We start from the raw sequence: 17,376 nt of genomic DNA on the forward strand, positions 1-17,376 counted from the left end.
TAATAAATAGATCAGTTATGTAATAAGGCAGTGTGTTGAATATGCATTCGTCCTGTGGAATGAACCACCACAGAGAGAGAGACAAGGATACCATACACATTCTTGAAAGTTTTCTTGTGTTGTGTTTGATTTGTTTGTTTTCAAGGCTATCCAGGCTAACTCTTCCCGGGGATTTCCTTGGAGAGAAGAGTGGTCCGCTGAGGCTGGTTTGCTTAACCTCTCCTTTATCAAGAGATGATGACTGGCTTTAAAGAAAAATAAAGCTGAAGGTTGTTTGATTTTTATTTTTTTCCCTTTTGGTTGCATCATTCTGAGTGTTTTCATATAAACAAACAAACAAAAAAATCACAACCAAAAAAAAAAAAACCAACAATAGTTTTTGATGCATCCAGTTGTTGTATCCTCAGGAAGTTCCAGATGTTTCCAGGTAACTCTGTAGTTTACGGACTGTGGTTTTGTCCAACGAGCAAAGGTCAAAATCAAATGTTGTGTTTGTGATATGAAAGTGTCCAGTTTCTTCTATAAGGTTCACGATCTAAGGAAGTAGAGAAGAGAAAGATTGGGCAATGAGCAATGGACATCACAAGGCAGAGAGAGAGGTGGATGGTATCAGATATGGAACCAAGAGACTAATATTCTCCTTTCTAGTAAGAGGATCCTATGCTATGGATGGCATGGAACCATCCTTTAGCCAATCTGGTAAGCCAAAGGACTATTATAACCCTTTGAAATTCTTAATCAAAAGCAGATTTCCTGTTCTCCTCATTCACAGCCTTTAAACTGATTCCTCCTTTCAAGCCATCAATAGATTATTTTACTGTCAGGGTGGTTAGGGGGAGATACAATTTCAAAACCCTTTTAAAAAATACTCAACAGGTAGCGACTTTCCTTATTAAACATAAGGAAATTCCATCCTAGAGATAGCAGCATTCCTTATAAAATGAAGTACACACACACACACACACACACACGTAATAATGATCCTTTTTTCTTTCTGACTATGTTACTGAAAACTCAGAAAGCATAAAACCCACAAAGGGAAAAAGAGAAGCCATCTATAATCCCACCCCCTGAAGACCACGGGTAGTAACTGGAAGGGGCCGGAACTGCTTCACTGCTTGATTTGGGTGCTGGTTACAAAAGATGTGTTCACTGTTAAAATTCAGCTTGCCATACCTTTATTTTACCTCAATAAAATGAATAAAAACCTCTCTTTATTACTTACCGTCATGTTCCGTTTATTCCCTTGGATATTTGGGGGTAACAAGTATTATCTATAATAAGAAAAACCCTTTCTCTCCTCGTGTGGAATAGTCCTGCCCCATTTCTTACTGTATGGGCTCCAACTTTCAGACACAAAAGTGGTGGCAGAGGTACTGCTATGGTCTTGCCTTTTGAGAGTTACTTCTTAAGGTTCCAATGTTAAGAACGATGTCGGTCACTGGTCTGAATCCTCCATCATGTCATGTGTTGTTTCTATTCTAATTTTACTCATAATTTTATCAGAAATGGACGCTATGCTGAGGTAGCATGGACTCGAGGTATGTATGTTGTAAATTGGGATGGAGGGGGTAATTTTACCAAGCTTTGTGGGAGAGAGAAAAAAAAAAGGATCAGGATGAAAGAAAAAAAATTGCAGAGAGAAAATGGGCAAGCTCCATTCATTTGTTAGTTGTCTGTTATGCCCCTCTTATCACTTCTCATTCTCTTTAGTTCACCTTAAAAAAGAACAATTTTAATTATTTGGCCTATTATTTATTCAGTGGAGTTTCAGATTACCCAATTTGAGGTGGAAAACAGCAGAAAGGAAACCTTTGAACCTCTATTAGTTTTCTTTAAAAAATGGTAAATTTGTGAACTATTCCCTATGGGTCAATGGCTCTCAACAGCAACTGTGCTCCCCATTCCTGACATACCTGACTTCCCCAGAAGAATAAAAGACATATTGAACCCCAACCCAAGTAACAGTCCAGCTCCAGACTGAGCTATTATTACCTTATTCAATGTCTGGAACTCTTTTTTTTTACAGATTAACTATGGGTTCATAATAAAACAAGTTACTCTCACTGTGAAATCCTGACCGATATAGCAAAATGCCTACCTACTATCCTTTTATCCTTCCTCCCTCACCTTTTTTTGGTTTGTTTGTTTTCTTTTTACTAAAAGAAGCTTGATTTTTTCAGGAAGTAGCCATAAGCCCAACTGAAATGCCTGCCTCCCCAGACCCACTCACAGCATTTGGCAGATACTGCTACCTACAATCTATTTGTCAGAAGTCACTGGGATTTCAGGACTGTTTTTGAAAAGGTTATAAACCCTGAGTATGTGTCTTCTGGCCTCTGTCCCCCCTTGACGTCTGGAATAAAGATGGAAGCCATCTTCCCCCTCAAGAGGATGAATGCAAGATGGGAGAGATGGCAGATCAGGAGCCTGCATCCTCGTGACCTCTTACTTTAAACCACTGCACCCAGGCTTCTAACTCTAGCTCATGAGTCAAGAGATGACCAGAAAGGGTGTGCTGCATTATGGTTAAAGTAGTACATTCACATAAGAACTTATCAAGCAACAGCTCATTAACACTAAGAGATCTAAAATGGACACTCGTTTGTTTTATCAGTTACCAGTTACCGAGCTCTGGATAAGTAACCCCCACAAGAAAACTTTTCCCAAGGCTATCAAATAATTCAACTGATGCTAAAGACATACTAACAGCAGTTTCCAGAATAAATTATGTTTTTCTGGGATACCGTAAAGAAATACTATATGGTGAGTGAAAATGTTTATCATTTTCAGGACAAAAAGAGCTAGGCTTTCAGTGTACCCAGTGAAGGCAAGTAACAATGATCCCAGAGTGTGACCTCTCCCCCCAGTGAGCTGGCCGGGAGGGAAGTGCCCAGGTGTCCAGAACCGAGTCCCAAATTTCGTGTATCAGTTCTGACTCGGCTCACTATCTGAAGGGCACCGCATGGAACACAATAACCTGAGCCATTTCTTCTTGACCTACCAAATAGGTCTTTGTTTGTTTGTGGCTGGGGGTGGGTACCACCTGTGGAGGAGGGAGCACTGGAAACCTACTGGGCAGTCCCATGCACTTGAGACACCCTGTTTCCTAGAGGGCAGGTGGGTTTATTTGCTTTAAAATCAAGTGGCTTGATTGATTGATTGATAGCACAACTCCTGTTCTATTCCAAATAAGGTAATAGGATAAATAAAGCTTCTTTATAAACTGAATTGCTACACAGATCAGGGCAACATGATTATGATTACCATATAAATATAAACGTATCCTTAATGATCTGGGAGGTAAATGTACAGCACAAGACTACCAGACCCAGCGCGTCCTCCGCCTCCCCTCATTGACTGTTAGCCATTCCATTAGCACTAAAACAAATGAAGCAGGGAAAATGCCAGGAGCTAAAACTCAGAAAAGGCCTACTTGAATTTAAAAAAAAAATAATAGTTATCATGAAAGTTGCAGGGGTAAGGGAAGAGAGCAGGGAGGGCAGGAGAGGAAGGAGAGGAGTAGTATCACAATGCATGGGAGTGGGTAAAGGATAGTCCCAGGTTCTCCCTTTGAAATGGTAACTCAGTCCTTTAAGAACATAGTTTTCTGTGACTCACTATAGCTACTAATTACTTAACAATATGGAGAAAGCAGAGCAATAAAAATACTTTGTAGAGAAAGCCACTTGATTTTAAAGCAAATAAACCCACCTGCCCTCTAGGAAACAGGGTGTCTCAAGTGCATGGGACTGCCCAGTAGGTTTCCAGTGCTCTGATGACAGGCCTCCTCCCTCCTCCACAGGTGGCACCCACCCCCAGCCACAAACAAAGAAATGAAGGGGATCCAATCAAACTCACTAAATGAGCCCCACATTTTTGGGGAGCTTGTAAGAATACATCAAGGTAGATGCAGAGGCAGCCTTAAAGTAGCAGTTAACAGTAGTGGCAGCAGTCAGGGCATTCGGGATGGTTCACCAAAGGGAACGACATTAACGACTCAAATTACTAGAGCATGTACCCATGTCCCCAATTAAGTAGAGACTTCATAAAAAAAATAAATGCGCATTCTGAGAGAACATCAGAAACAGCATTCATATGCCTTATTTCAATGACACAAGCCCTAAAGCCTAGAAACACCCCACGGGTCCCCTAAGGATGCCTCTCTGCCTGGCCACAGGAATGGCCTTGCACTGCTGATGGGGTGGGGCTTGGCTCCACCTTGCCGTGGTCAGCCCACGTCACCCTCCATGATGTGAGAAGGACTACTCTAACACCCCCCCGCCCGGGCATTTTCCATCTCCCTGAAGACGATTTTAAAAGTAGAGAAGCAGCCAAACTATGGAAAAGAACCTGTATGTCCATCAACAGATGAATGGATAAAGAAGATGTGGTATATATATACTATGCAGCCATCAAAAGAAATGAATCTTGCCATTTGCGATGGCATGGATGGAACTAGAGGGTATTATGCTTAGTGAAATAAGTCAATCGGAGAAAGACAATTATCATATGATCTTCCTGATATGTGGAATTTGAGAGACAACATGGGGGATTTGGGGGTAGGAAAGGAATAAATGAAACAAGATGGGATTGGGAGGGAGGCAACCCGTACCAGACTCTTAATCTCACAAAACAAACTGAGGGTTGCCGGGGCAGGGGGTGGTAGGGAGAGGGGGGTGGGGTTATGGACATTGGGGAGGGTATGTGATATGATGAGTGCTGTGAAGTGTGTAAACCTGGCGATTCACAGACCTGTACCCTTGGGGCTAATAATACAGTATATGTTAATTAAAAAATTAAAAAAAAAATAAAAGTAGAAAAGCTGTTATCTAAGTTGTTAGCGTGTCTTCTAAGGAAGCCCCGGTTCTCCTCAGGGTTTTTGCTGCACCCTAAGAGGCCAAACTCAGACTCAGAGCTCAATCGCTGGGGGAGGTTAGAAGGGCTCCATCTTCCTTTCCAAACAATTGTGGAATGCATGGTTTGACGAAAAATCAAATTATTAGTCATCCTAGGTACTCCGATCTCGGGGTTTGACTGTATCCCCTATAGTCTATTTTTACCTTAAGGGAAGGTGGCTTAAGAACACAGGCTCTCCTGATCCAGGACTTTCTGCTCATTAAGCTAGATGCTGGGTGCCAACACAACTCATCCCCAGAGTAAAACAAAGGCATTAAGCACTTTTTGTGAGCCAAATAAAACTGTCAGACCCGAGTTTTTGATGGGATGGGTTTAATACTGTAAGATCTCAGATGTGATCCTGGCCTCCCCAGAAACCTCGTCGCAGGGGCTCAGGTCCACGTGGCGGAGAATACGTGGACTTTGCGGGATGCATTCCACGAGATGGGCAGCTCTCGAGGTGGAGAATTACATTAGTCCTCAACAGTGCTATGTTTTACAATAGGAATTAATTAAGCAGTAAACCGTGACAGGGCATGCATCATGGTATCATAATCACAAGCCTCAGCTGCATTACAAGGCAAAAGGCCAAAGACTGAGAGCTTTCAACCGGCCTGGGAATGCAATTAGGCCGAAACGCTGTGTGTCCTGGAGTGCCTTGATGCCAGGCTAAAAATTCAGAGCCATCACTCTCTCCCTCTAGGACACTAAAGTAATCCACTTGGCTAGTATTCTCGAGTAAGCCACCTTCCCTCACGATTCTTTCAAAGGTCAAATTAAAGGACAATGGGAAATCAGGAATGCCAATGGCACCCCAAGGCAAGGCCCCACCGAAGGCCTGCTTCCTCCACGCATGCGCTGGGCTTGCTTTGTGAAGGTGTCCCAGCCCTGCCCAGACATCTGTCTCACTCTCCTGCGAGACTCACTGTTTGGGCCCGGCTTGTGCATTAATAGCTTTATTGGACAATTACTCCACAGTGGTTCAGAGCTGGTGCTTAAAAAGGGATAGAAAGGGATGGGAATATCAGCTAATAGATTTACCATCACCGTTCAGTCAATTAACCCCACGTAATTGGTAAATGGCAGCCTGAACAATTTTCAGTTCTACAAAAGAACACTGAGGAAAGATACGAGCAGAGGACTAGAATAATGCTGAGGTAAACCACTCCAACCCTGCTCCCCTGCTCATATTCCCTTATAAACGGAAATGCAAGAAATGCAACTCCTCCCACTTAAGAATCATAGGTCTGTAATAGTTTCATTCAAATCTGAAACTCTAGAAGGGTTAAAAAAAAAACCCACAGAACTTATCAGAAAAATCAGGGAACTTGGCAGGTTTGAGTGTGCATATTTATAGATTTCAGCAAAAAATGTACACAGAATATAAATGTGACCATCAGCCATTAAACATTAAAAAAAAAATAACCCACACACAGCTGGGGTAGATTAAGTACTACTTCAAGTCATTTGAAAGTAGTAATAAAACTAAATTCCAACAGTGAACTAATCTACAAACCCACCCTGGAATTTAGAATGCAACCTCCTCTTTGGGTGTTAAAGAAAAGGTATTTATCAGTAGCCACTGTTAATGCAGCAGACACGTGTACTATAACTACAGTAAAATTAAAAAGCACCCTTATCTTCGCAAAACATCGAACTGTACTAATAGAAGTTTCCCCACTCCACAAGCATTTCACAGTTGAGTTCATAATAATAGATGTATGTTGTACAAGATAAGAGAAATGAGGAAAATATTTCTTTCCCTTAAAAGAGCACTGGCAAAAGGTTACTCCATTGAATCACGAATGTTTACAACACTTGACTGAAATTCTTATCACTGTTTTCTCATGAAACTAGAAGCCTGGCCCCTGAGGCTTTGTGTTCCCACACTGCCTCTCACTCAGCCCACAGGCCAGGGTGGGCCAGAGGAGAAACCCCTGCATTCTGGCCTCATCACCTCCACAAGTGCCCGGTTTCCCCCCACCTGCAACAGCAGCAGGGAGATCCTCTGTGCCAAGCTCCAGAGCTGACTTCCGGGTAGCCTCATCAAGGAACATTCCCTGCTCCCTGAAATACTTCTGTAGGTGGCACCAGCCCAGTGCTTACAGCACTGGGCTGGTGTGACCTCCAGGGGCTAGGATGCCACCCCAGGATGCAGCAGGCCTCGCAGCATCTAGAAAGGCCTGTGCTAAAAAGCATTTCTCACCTGCTGCAGAATGTGTCTCTCCCTCAGCGTCATTAACCTTCTGTGAAGCTCGACCAGTTCGTCTAGGTAGGCCTGTAAGGGTAGTCACCAAAAGAACAAGCACTTTAGGAAGCAATCCCAAAATAACACAACAAAGAGACAGGAACAGACAAGCAGCTTCTGGAGGTTCCCCATTCTACCTCCCTTGCCTACACTGTGTGGACTTGGTACCCAAGGCTCCCACAGACAGAGTCTCTCTGGACCAAATGTTATCCCTACAAAGCCTGCTTTTTTTATGAAGGGCAAATTCTTCTTTTTTTTTTTTAAGATTTTTTTTTTTATTTATTTGACAGAGATCACAAGTAGGCAGAGAGGCAGGCAGAGAGAGTGAGAGGGAAGCAGGCTCCTTGCTGAGCAGAGAGCACAATGCAGGACTCGATCCCAGGACCCTGAGATCATGACCTGAGCCGAAGGCAGCAGCTTAACCCACTGAGCCACCCAGGTGCCCCTGAAGGGCAAATTCTTGCACTTAATTTACTCTCAACAAGATTCAAGGGAGTAGACCCACCCTTTTCCAGTAACACCAGGGAGAGAGGATACTCAATGGTAAATTCTGAGCTTAAACATATTAGCACAGGCTTTTTTTTTTTTTTTAATACTTCCATCTCAGAAGATTTAAAACTAAGAGAATAGTCTAAATTTGAACATGGAAGTATAAATGCACGTAACCAAGGACAAATTCTTTAAAAAAAATAAATAAATAAAGGAGGTTTCCCAGTCATACCTAACAACATCACCAGTAAACACCAAGTGACAGAAGAGAGTATCTTATGAAAAACAGAGATGATTATCCAAATTAGCATCTGGTTTGTCAAAAGCTCCCCTGAAGGGGCCGGAGCACACCTCTCTTCCCATATGCTCAGATTCCGGAATCTTTTAATGTAACTGCATGGGCTTTCCTAGCGCTGTTGGCCATGAACGCAAAGGAAAGAAAGGTTTGTGAAGCTTTAGTCAGGCCTGCCTTGATCCTGCAAAGCATGTTATGACCCTGCCTACAACGGGAGACTAACCCCCGACAGGTCTTGAAGTCATATCTTAAATGCACGATGAACACTTGGAAAGCACACTAAACGAGGATCAGGTGTCCCGCTCACTTATGGCTGCAATTCCTCAATCCTCTACCGTGGTGTTCTTACCTCCCAGTTCAATGCGCCCAAAACCCCTTGGCACTGCAGGGCATCATGGAAAACAGTAGCATGAGGGCCCAGTATCACACTGAAGATATAAGCGAGATGTGGAAAACAAACAAACACCAAAGCACCAAGAATAAGTGCCCATCATTTGGGGGTGTGGGACACTTCCAATGAAGACATGGAAGGGGAGCCGGCAAGGACTAGTCAAGGAATACACCAAGGGAAGCTGGTCAGTGCTACTGCACACCCAGGAACACCCTGGAAACCTACCTTGTCACATTCACCATTCTTTATTTGCTTATCTGATTTGCTTTGCTTTATTGGACTTTTCACTTCAAGAATCTAGGGATCGAAGAGAACACAGGTAAATTTGATTTAGGCACTTCGTAGCCAGCCCCCCACCCCCCAAACAAAGGCACAGAGGCATGAAATGTCACACAGTAATATCACTTTCCAAAGAGCACTTCTCCTCTCTACATTTTCTTTCTTCTCTTCTAATCTCACTCTTTCTTGGAAAATAAAGGACTTCTATCTGAAATGCTGAGTCAGGGCAACAGACTTTAAAAAAAGGAAAAAAAGTTGACGATAAGGAAATTGATCTAAGCTTCCAAGGCTGTTTTTTTGTGACAACACTCTCACACATATGCACAGCAGCTGAGTTATACTGGATTCTAGTCCCCTCTGGCAAGGATTTTTTCATACTCATTCTGCTGTTTCAGCATGACTACCGGTGCTCAGCATGCTGGGGATGATAAAACAAACACTCAAATGCCCTTTTAGTACCTGACTTTCAGATTCTTAAAATTACTCCTACCCACTAAATGGATGCCGCTTTGGAAATGAAGATGGCCATCGGTTACACGGGTCGCTCCCAACGTGGGATCCTCCCACACAAGAAATAGAGAGGGCAGAACTATTTTCTGCAGTTCAAGAAACGATGTGTTTACTCATGATAAAATACCAAGTGTCTGCCCTTCCATCTGACCCGATTACAGTTTAGGGTATGAATGACAGTCCTGCGTGCTGTTTAGAAGCTTCCATGGGGAGCTAGGGTTTTAATGAATTAGAAGGCGAAACAAATTATTATTTAATAAATACAGTTAGTTTATTAGAGCCCTCAACATTAAGGATTATAAGGGAAATATTTTTAAACAGGCCTTGTTTAAAACCGCTGAGATCCACTAAATTTATTGATGAGGGTTTACAAATGTATATAAACATAAAAAGCAAAGTACTTTGTCTTTTTCATGATAACCTCATTAGCAAGTGAGTTATAATCGGAAGCTAATATTAAGGAGGAAAATACCAAATAAAGGATGTATTTAAGAAGTCTCATATTCCTACTGTTTTTTATCTATTCGCTGCTCTCTCACAAACACACACACACACACACATAGAGTTCTGTTCAAAAGTCTACCATATTTCATAACACAAAAAGGACTTTTCAAATGAGCCCACTTTTAGTATGTAGTGGAAAGAGCCCTGATTAGGCTCAGAAACCTAAGTTCAGGTCCTGGTCCTATTACTTAACATTTTTGGACCTCAAAAAAGGTGAGATGAAATAAATAAGAGAAACACAATGAACGAGATTTGGCTGTAAATGTTCTACTACCAACAAACCGTTTACCTGTTGGGGATATAGGACCGTGACACTCTGGGAAAGACCAAATACTTCTAAAAGGGTATATTTTCCTTTGAATTTAGAATAATGCATGGGTAAGAAGTGAGCTTCAACAGAGTCTTTCCTGAGAATCGCCACTATTTTTTCATTTTTAACATCAAGATAACCAGATGACCAACCTGACCAGGCTCAGTCACTTAAAATACAATGCTTTGGGCAACACAAGGAAATTACTTAATTGCGGGGGCAAGGTAATCTTTTTTAACGTGCTGCACTGTAAGGAAACCCAACACTCCACTACATTCAGAATTTCCTTCTCTATTGTTGTTGGAAATGAGACCTCAAGGGGAAACTCTGAGCTTGGAGACCTAGGAGTAAGTAGGTCAGTAGATGGCACTCCTCGCCAATTCAGACACGCGGCTGGGCAACGCAGGGACAGCCGGCCAAGATTCCAGGCCAGAGAGAAAAACAGCGCCTGCGTGCTTGCCTTGTGCAGAAGAAAACTGAATTGTGTTGCCATCATAGCCCACTCTGCCTGCCCCCCCTTCACTGGACTCTGGGGGGTCAAAGTCACTAAGGGCTCTCTATATTTGTACGGCAACTCTGCTAACTAGGTTTAGAGAGTTCTACCACCTTCTCTCCAGGGCAGAAAATAGAACATTCGGGCACTTAAGTCCCACCCTACACATTCCCTAAGTGCTACAGCACAGAAGGCCAAACTACATTGAAATCCTCGTTTCTTTCTTCTGAAGCTGCAGTGGGGCAGGAACAAAAGCTCCGGGTGTCAGTGATCCGCCTCAAGTTACTGAGTGGCTGCCCAGAGAGGGCTCAGTTAATCTTCCTTCTTTGATCTCTCCCTGCTCCAAAATAAACAGCTTTGTCAAAACCTCATTCTGAGAGAGCTGAGCCATGCTGAATACAATTGTTTTATTTATGATCATTTCTTATCTTTAAGGAAACGACTCCAGAATACGAAAGTACAGCACCTTGTCTTCCCCGGGCTTATTTCAAACCAGTTTAACTGGATCGACTCTTTAATTTCATCCAACATGCCTTGCAGGCTGAGAAGTAATTTATGATATTCTGAATATTAACTTGGGTCCAGTGGATCACTTCCTTCCCTCAAGGGCCCCTTCCTCCCCACCCCCTTCTCTATACTTTCAGCCAGAAAGGATCTGGAATTTTGATTTTGTTTGAAACTCGTGTACGGGAGGTTTGGAGTCTAATAATACACACACACGTATACACACACAGCCCCTTTGATTCAAATGGCACTGTACTCACTAATATTCCCTTATTAAGCTTTACTGAAGGAGACAGCCACCCAGCCTAAGATGCACCATTTACACACATGACAGTCCCCTAAAACAGAACTAAGATTAGCTGCACTTCAATCCTTAATCTGAGGATATAGCTTGAGAATCAAACTTCCAAGATTATTATTTTTTTCTGTATCCCTTTGTGAGGACTGACAACTCAATTATTCAGCAGATGGATTCTCTACTGATAGGTCTTTCATGTTAATGATCGTGAGTAGCTCCTAACAATGCTCAGGTTAATTACTTGCTTTGTTGACATGTGCCTCTCTGTCTGTTCACTTTTTTTCAATAGTTAAAAAATGTTTGACTCAATTAGCACTTTCTCTCTTCCCTAGTCCCTGGAAGATTTGAGAACCAGTAAGGGAAACTCGGCTTTGTCTCGTAATTTACAGAAATTTCAGAGATCATTATCAACTTGCAGACAGAGAGCAACCAAGGAAACTCATACTCTTAGAAGCCTGCGAAACATGAAGTCTGTTTTCATCTATTTTATTTGATGTGAAATTTCAAATTATCACACATACATTCAAATAAAGATGGTAAACACATTCCAGGATGAAATTCAGAGGACTTTTCCATTTTTTAATTAATTCTTACTCTTCCACTTCACCAGCATGGAGAACTAAGACTAGCTAATTTTTAAGAAGTCCTAGAACATGGATGTAAAGGGACAGCAACACACCTGACCCAAAGCAGGTGACTGGAGGGGTTAAGAAATCAATACTCAACCAAGTTTTAAACCCTTCTGCTCCCTGTTCCAAGACAGCCCCAAGAAGGTAAGTGCTCTTGCGGTACTACACGTATTTCCTCGCCTAGACTAGCTAAAAGTGAAAGCATATGGACTTTCTTATTATGCTTATAGGTGCATGAAGGAAGTGACATATAACTGAGTATTCCTGACAGATTGATGATTCACATGTGTGAAGTTACATTTGTCGAATAAACATATGCCAAGGAACCAGTGGTATGCTATCTAATTGGAGAAAGTAATTTTTACCCTCACCAGATAGATGATACCATTCATTTTTTAGTCTCGTTTTGCTAGACAGGTTTAAAAAAAAAAAAAATCTGACAACCCAAAACCTCTCCATGAAACCAAGACTTGAGCCAAGTCAGCTGAAGGCTGCCCAACCAGGAAGTGGCGAGGGTGGTTTGAAAGGCAAGATGGGGGCTTCATAGAGCTGCATTTCTTTATCAAGCACAGTCTTCACTGGGAAGGAAGCTGAAGGGGCTTGAGGAAGGGCTTACCTAAGGCCGCTAACTCCTGACAGTGCCCTGCTGCCGCCCATGGGGGACCCTGGTTCTAACACCGTCCCACCCTCCACCGGAAGCAGAAATCAGGGTGCCCCAGGCTTAAATTAAATATGCAAATATATTCAAAGTCCAAATTCTATCCTTTCACCAGCTTATACTGAAGCACGGGTTTATAAAAGAAACTCAAGTTATCTAGTTAGCCAGCCCAGGGCTCTTTCCAACTGATCAGCGAGGATGGTTACTCTGTAGTAACTGTCATCTTCGTCTTCACCTGCCCAGGAAGTGCTTGATGTGTGGCTGGCCGGACCAAGGGCATGGCTGGCACTGCAGCTGGGGGAACACCGGGACGCGGGGAGGTAGGGTAAGGAGTAAGAACACACTAACTCCTTGGACAGCCAGTCCACAACAGACGATGAGACTGGCCTTGCACTCACATGCAGGCCACAAAGACACTGCAGCTGAACGAACACGGTGCAGTGGAGGACACTCATATTATTCCTATGCATAATGAAGGCTTTAAGTTGTGGATAAACTTCATAAATGAGGTATTTTAAGTTTTAGGAGATCTTATGCTTTATGCAAAATTTAAAAAGAGAAAATCTTCAGCTATAAAAATCACATTTCTCAGTAAAGCAAAGATCACAAATTCAAGGACAAAGCTGTTTAAAATTGTAGGACATCTGTGAAAGAGAATAATTTCAGAAAAGCGCAGTTCTTTCATTCTCAAGTTCATAATATTCATAGGGTAACTTGGATTAAGCAATTATTTTAGAGGTCACAGGGAATCTGCCTAAACAAAGAGATAAGAATAGCTTACGTAAATGAGTGTATCAACTCAAGGCACTATGAGGCTTTTACAATATTCATGATACTTGAAATTAGTTTATTTTAGTATTTAAAATATCCCATTCTTAATCATTTGTTTAACAAAAGCTCTTCATCATTGCTTTCGAAGTTCTGCCTAGACCTTATCTAAATAACTATATTCTGAATTGACTATTAAATTAGTAAGGCCTCCTCTTTGCTTGATTTATAACAATGATAATGACCATTATTTATTCTACATTTTATTAACTGTTCCTTACAAGTCCAAATGATGACACCCTTTTCCTGGATGAGCCCACAGAGGCAATGCACCTACAATAACAAACATCTACTCCCATCAGCTGAGTGCCAAGTAGGCCTGAGCATGGCCCCATGCTCTTTACAAATACAGTATCCAACATTGTTCCAAGAATTGACAGGTATTAATATCCCCATTTATGGATGAGGAAACTGAGAATCAAAAGTTCAGAGTTAATTTCCCACCAGTACACTACTGTCAATTAGTAAAACAAAGAACCAGGTTTTATCCTAGCTCCAAAGATTATATTCTTTCTAATCCATTAAATTAGTCCACTTAACTGCTGAGAAAAAAAACCAAAACCACACCAAAACAAAAAAAAAACACACACAGCAATCCGGAGCATATGAGCAGCACCTTCTGACACCATCCCTTCCTGCACCGATGTAATTAACCCATCTAATGGGATATACTTCTCATGACAATAGAAATTCTTTCAGCTCAACTATGTGCTTTTCCAAAGGTGGTAGACTCCTATTGATTTTCTAGTGAGAGAAACATTGTTTAAAATTAAGGGATAAAAAGCTTTGTGTGCTTTGTAAAAATGATCACACCTAGTTGGGTGAGTCCTGAAGAGTGCAAACCCAGCAATTTACCTGGTTGTTGTTGGTTTTTAATAAAGGTGGCGGGGGTTCATGATGGAGGGGCGAAGAAGCTGAGCTGCTTTCACTGTCGCTGCCGTCACTTAAGCTAACTCTGAAAAGACACAGAAGTCACACGCATCAGTACAGGTAGTTCTTGAAACATCTACGGACGTAGGCGCAGAGAGCAAAGAATCCAAACACTAAGCACCAGAAACTTGCTTCGACTCCCACAACCGCTAACCCACACTGGCACTGACTTTGTATGGAACCATGCTAAGTGTTTTAGTGGCTGTTTCTCACTGAATGACCCTTATTTCAACAGATGAGCAAAGAGACTTAGACTAGGTCACTCGCCTCCGGTGAAGAGGCAAAAGGGGTGGTTCTGGGATTCAAACCCAGGCAACGGAACCCAAGGTTGGTGCTCAGCCCCTATATTGTACTGGCCCTATTTATTCTTGTTATCTCCCTGCTCGAACTCCACCCCACTACTATCACCCAGTGTGCTACCCAAGCTGGCAGGTCAGCAAAATTAGATTGTTTGTAGGTTACTGCCTTTTAGTTTCTTTTCCGCCCTGCTTCTTTGCTACAGGTGAACCCAGGCTGTGGGAGTGGAAGCAACTGCTGAGAATCGGGGCAACAGGCCTGTATGACTGAGAGTTCAGGGTGACAATGAGGACAGGCTGTGTGAACCCCACCAAGTATTTCTACTCCATAATGATGCAAGGCTGTCCCCAGTTTTGACCACTGCTACAATTCACCAGAAATATACTGCAGCAACATGAAGAGACAATGTGTTTGGGGGTAACCGCTTTTGAGAGAGAGAGTATCTTTCAACAACCAAAGACAATACAAAAACATCACCCCTCCCCTATCTGTCTCTTTTCAAAACAAAATGGAATTTTCTTTTTACCCAGGGTAGGAGATATTTCTTTATTCTACTCTACTGAATGTATACCCTCCTTCTGAAATGTCCTTCAGTGTTTGCTCTCTCTTTGGCTATACAGACATCTAATATAATATTCTTTTCAGAAACAGAAAATGCTTTAGAAATCAGGAGAGTTTTTCTTTCACTCTGAATAGGCAATCACATTCCAGCTCTATAATATATTCAGATAGACAAGATACAAGATAGGAAATGAAAAGGATACGCCGGGACATCCTTTTAGCAAAAACGGATGGAACTTGTTTTTCTTAACTAAATTACATTAATGAAGTGTTCCGTTGAAGCGCTGCTTTAAAATGCTTCTTGACTGAAGTGGAAGGCTGAGTATTTAAACTGATTAAACAGTTGAGACTTCGCAAGTGCAAGGAAGACCAAATGTTACACTGGCGCTGCCGTACTAACAGCCCATGTCAGGCGGGGGGAGAAGCACGCAATCTGCAACAACGGAGATCCCATCAGCTCACAAGCCTGTGTGATGTGACCCACCCCGACTCAGGGCACAGGGCAGCGAGTGGGTGGGCCATAGCCCATCACGGCATATCTAGATTTTCTAAATAAGAGTGTAACTGGAAATTGCCTAAATAGGTCATGCGTTTCTCATCAGGTAAATCTGAGAGCTGCCAGCAGTCAGGTGGGTATCAATATGCTCACTGCCATGTTCCAGTCCATTTTTAGATCTTCCTGTCTTACGAGTTAGTTTCTGTCTTGTCAGATTAAAGAGTTCTAAAGGGAAATGTTATAACACCAAGGCTCTAAGGCTCCTTGTTTTCTCCTGTTGGAAAAAAAAAAAATACATATAGATAGATAGAGAGCGAGGGAGCTGGGTGAGTTTGGGAGACAAGGTGGAGAAAGAGAAGGTGGGTGTTAAACACTGATTATGGCCGCAGGGAAGCTTTGCCAAAAGATCTGATAGGGCGCATATACTCACTCCGGGAGCCCTTCTCCCGGGATCCCAAGGAATTACCAATTAGGAAACACATGATCTGTCCAGCTGGGATTAAGAAGGTATTCTTTTGAGGAATTCTAGGGCCTTCTACACAGTAATGGATAACGGGAAAAGATTTAATGCGATGTATTACAAATGTAATTGGATTTTAAGTTCAAGTAGATTCATATTTTTTCTACTCAAACACATTCAAGTAAGCATGCCTATTTGTTTTCCTCATGATAAAGAAATAAAACCCTCAAAGCAATTTCAAGTTGACTATTAATTATAAGTGACATGAATTACCATCTTATAATGTGGAATTATGCCTCACAGCATTAAAGCTACTTAAGGAACCTAATTGTCAGTACACTTAAAAGGAATTTATTTGCTGGAAAACACACACAGGTGATCCTAGTTTTAATTAGGTCACGCACATAATTCACTGACGCTAATTATGTCTTTCTAACTACAAACAGCAAACATGTTGCCTCAAACTCTGAGGCTATAGCAGTGGCTCTCCAGAAACTCTTCAAATGAAAATGGAGTTGATTTCAACAGTCAGTCCTGCCACCTTGGAACAGACTTTAAAGAACAAGGACTCCTGATAGGATGTTCTCCCTATAGAATTTGCAGAGAAAAAGCCTCTGCTTTCTGAGAAAAGGGATACACAGTTCCCTGTAGAAAGGATGACGATAAGCATGCCTAGGTGACCCAATTTAAATGAATGTGACCATTTTCTACCACTGTTTTGGGTATTGCACACCTTCACCATGGTTATACTGGTAAGTCTGGGGAAAAGGCATGATTGCATTGCAGGGAGACGCGTTCGTGCCAAGACACTCACCTGCGGCTTCGGCTGCCTCCTCTATTTACAGGTCTCTCCATTTCGGAGTCATTGTCATTATCCTCTGCCTCATCTGATTCCTCCTCATTGTCATCAGAATGCAGATCTTTCATTATAGACCTCAAAGGACCTGAGGAATGACAGCGTGCCACAATTAAACACACTACTTCATACACCCTTAGCCATACTGGACATAGGGGACTGCTCGCCAGCACTGAACGTTGGCCCCCCTCCCCCCAACCCCCCCCCCCAAAATGGCTATATATATTTATACAATTGACAAAACAAATTTGGTAGTTTCTGGAATGTAACACATAACCAAAACACTACTGTTTTCACAACAGATGCCCTAGGATATTCACTGGAAAATCTCTATGTCCTAGGAATGTTTTTCTATGTATTTTTTCTTCCCTAAGAAAAATTACACCTAAAGAGGAACAGAAAGATCTATTAGTAAATTGAATGTTTTGTTAGGTTAATCCA

At 42.1% G+C, this 17,376-nt stretch overlaps 1 protein-coding gene across 3 annotated transcripts in view; it reads right to left on the reverse strand.

The window, feature by feature from the left end:
* Nucleotides 1–264: 264 nt before the first annotated feature.
* MLLT3 (MLLT3 super elongation complex subunit) overlaps nucleotides 265–17,376 on the reverse strand; it is a 277,750-nt gene continuing 260,638 nt past the window's right edge. For all 3 annotated transcript variants that reach the window (XM_082695376.1, XM_082695377.1, XM_082695378.1), the window contains 5 exons: nucleotides 16,894–17,023; nucleotides 14,191–14,290; nucleotides 8,548–8,619; nucleotides 7,106–7,177; nucleotides 265–535 (listed from right to left, as the gene is read on the reverse strand). In XM_082695376.1, the coding sequence (XP_082551502.1) occupies nucleotides 404–535; nucleotides 7,106–7,177; nucleotides 8,548–8,619; nucleotides 14,191–14,290; nucleotides 16,894–17,023 (506 nt within the window). In that variant the 3' untranslated portion in view covers nucleotides 265–403. The remainder of the gene's footprint in view (nucleotides 536–7,105; nucleotides 7,178–8,547; nucleotides 8,620–14,190; nucleotides 14,291–16,893; nucleotides 17,024–17,376) is intronic.

Source organism: Mustela nivalis (genome assembly GCF_964662115.1).
Source record: "Mustela nivalis genome assembly, chromosome: 13".
Taxonomy (NCBI): Eukaryota; Metazoa; Chordata; class Mammalia; order Carnivora; family Mustelidae; genus Mustela; species Mustela nivalis.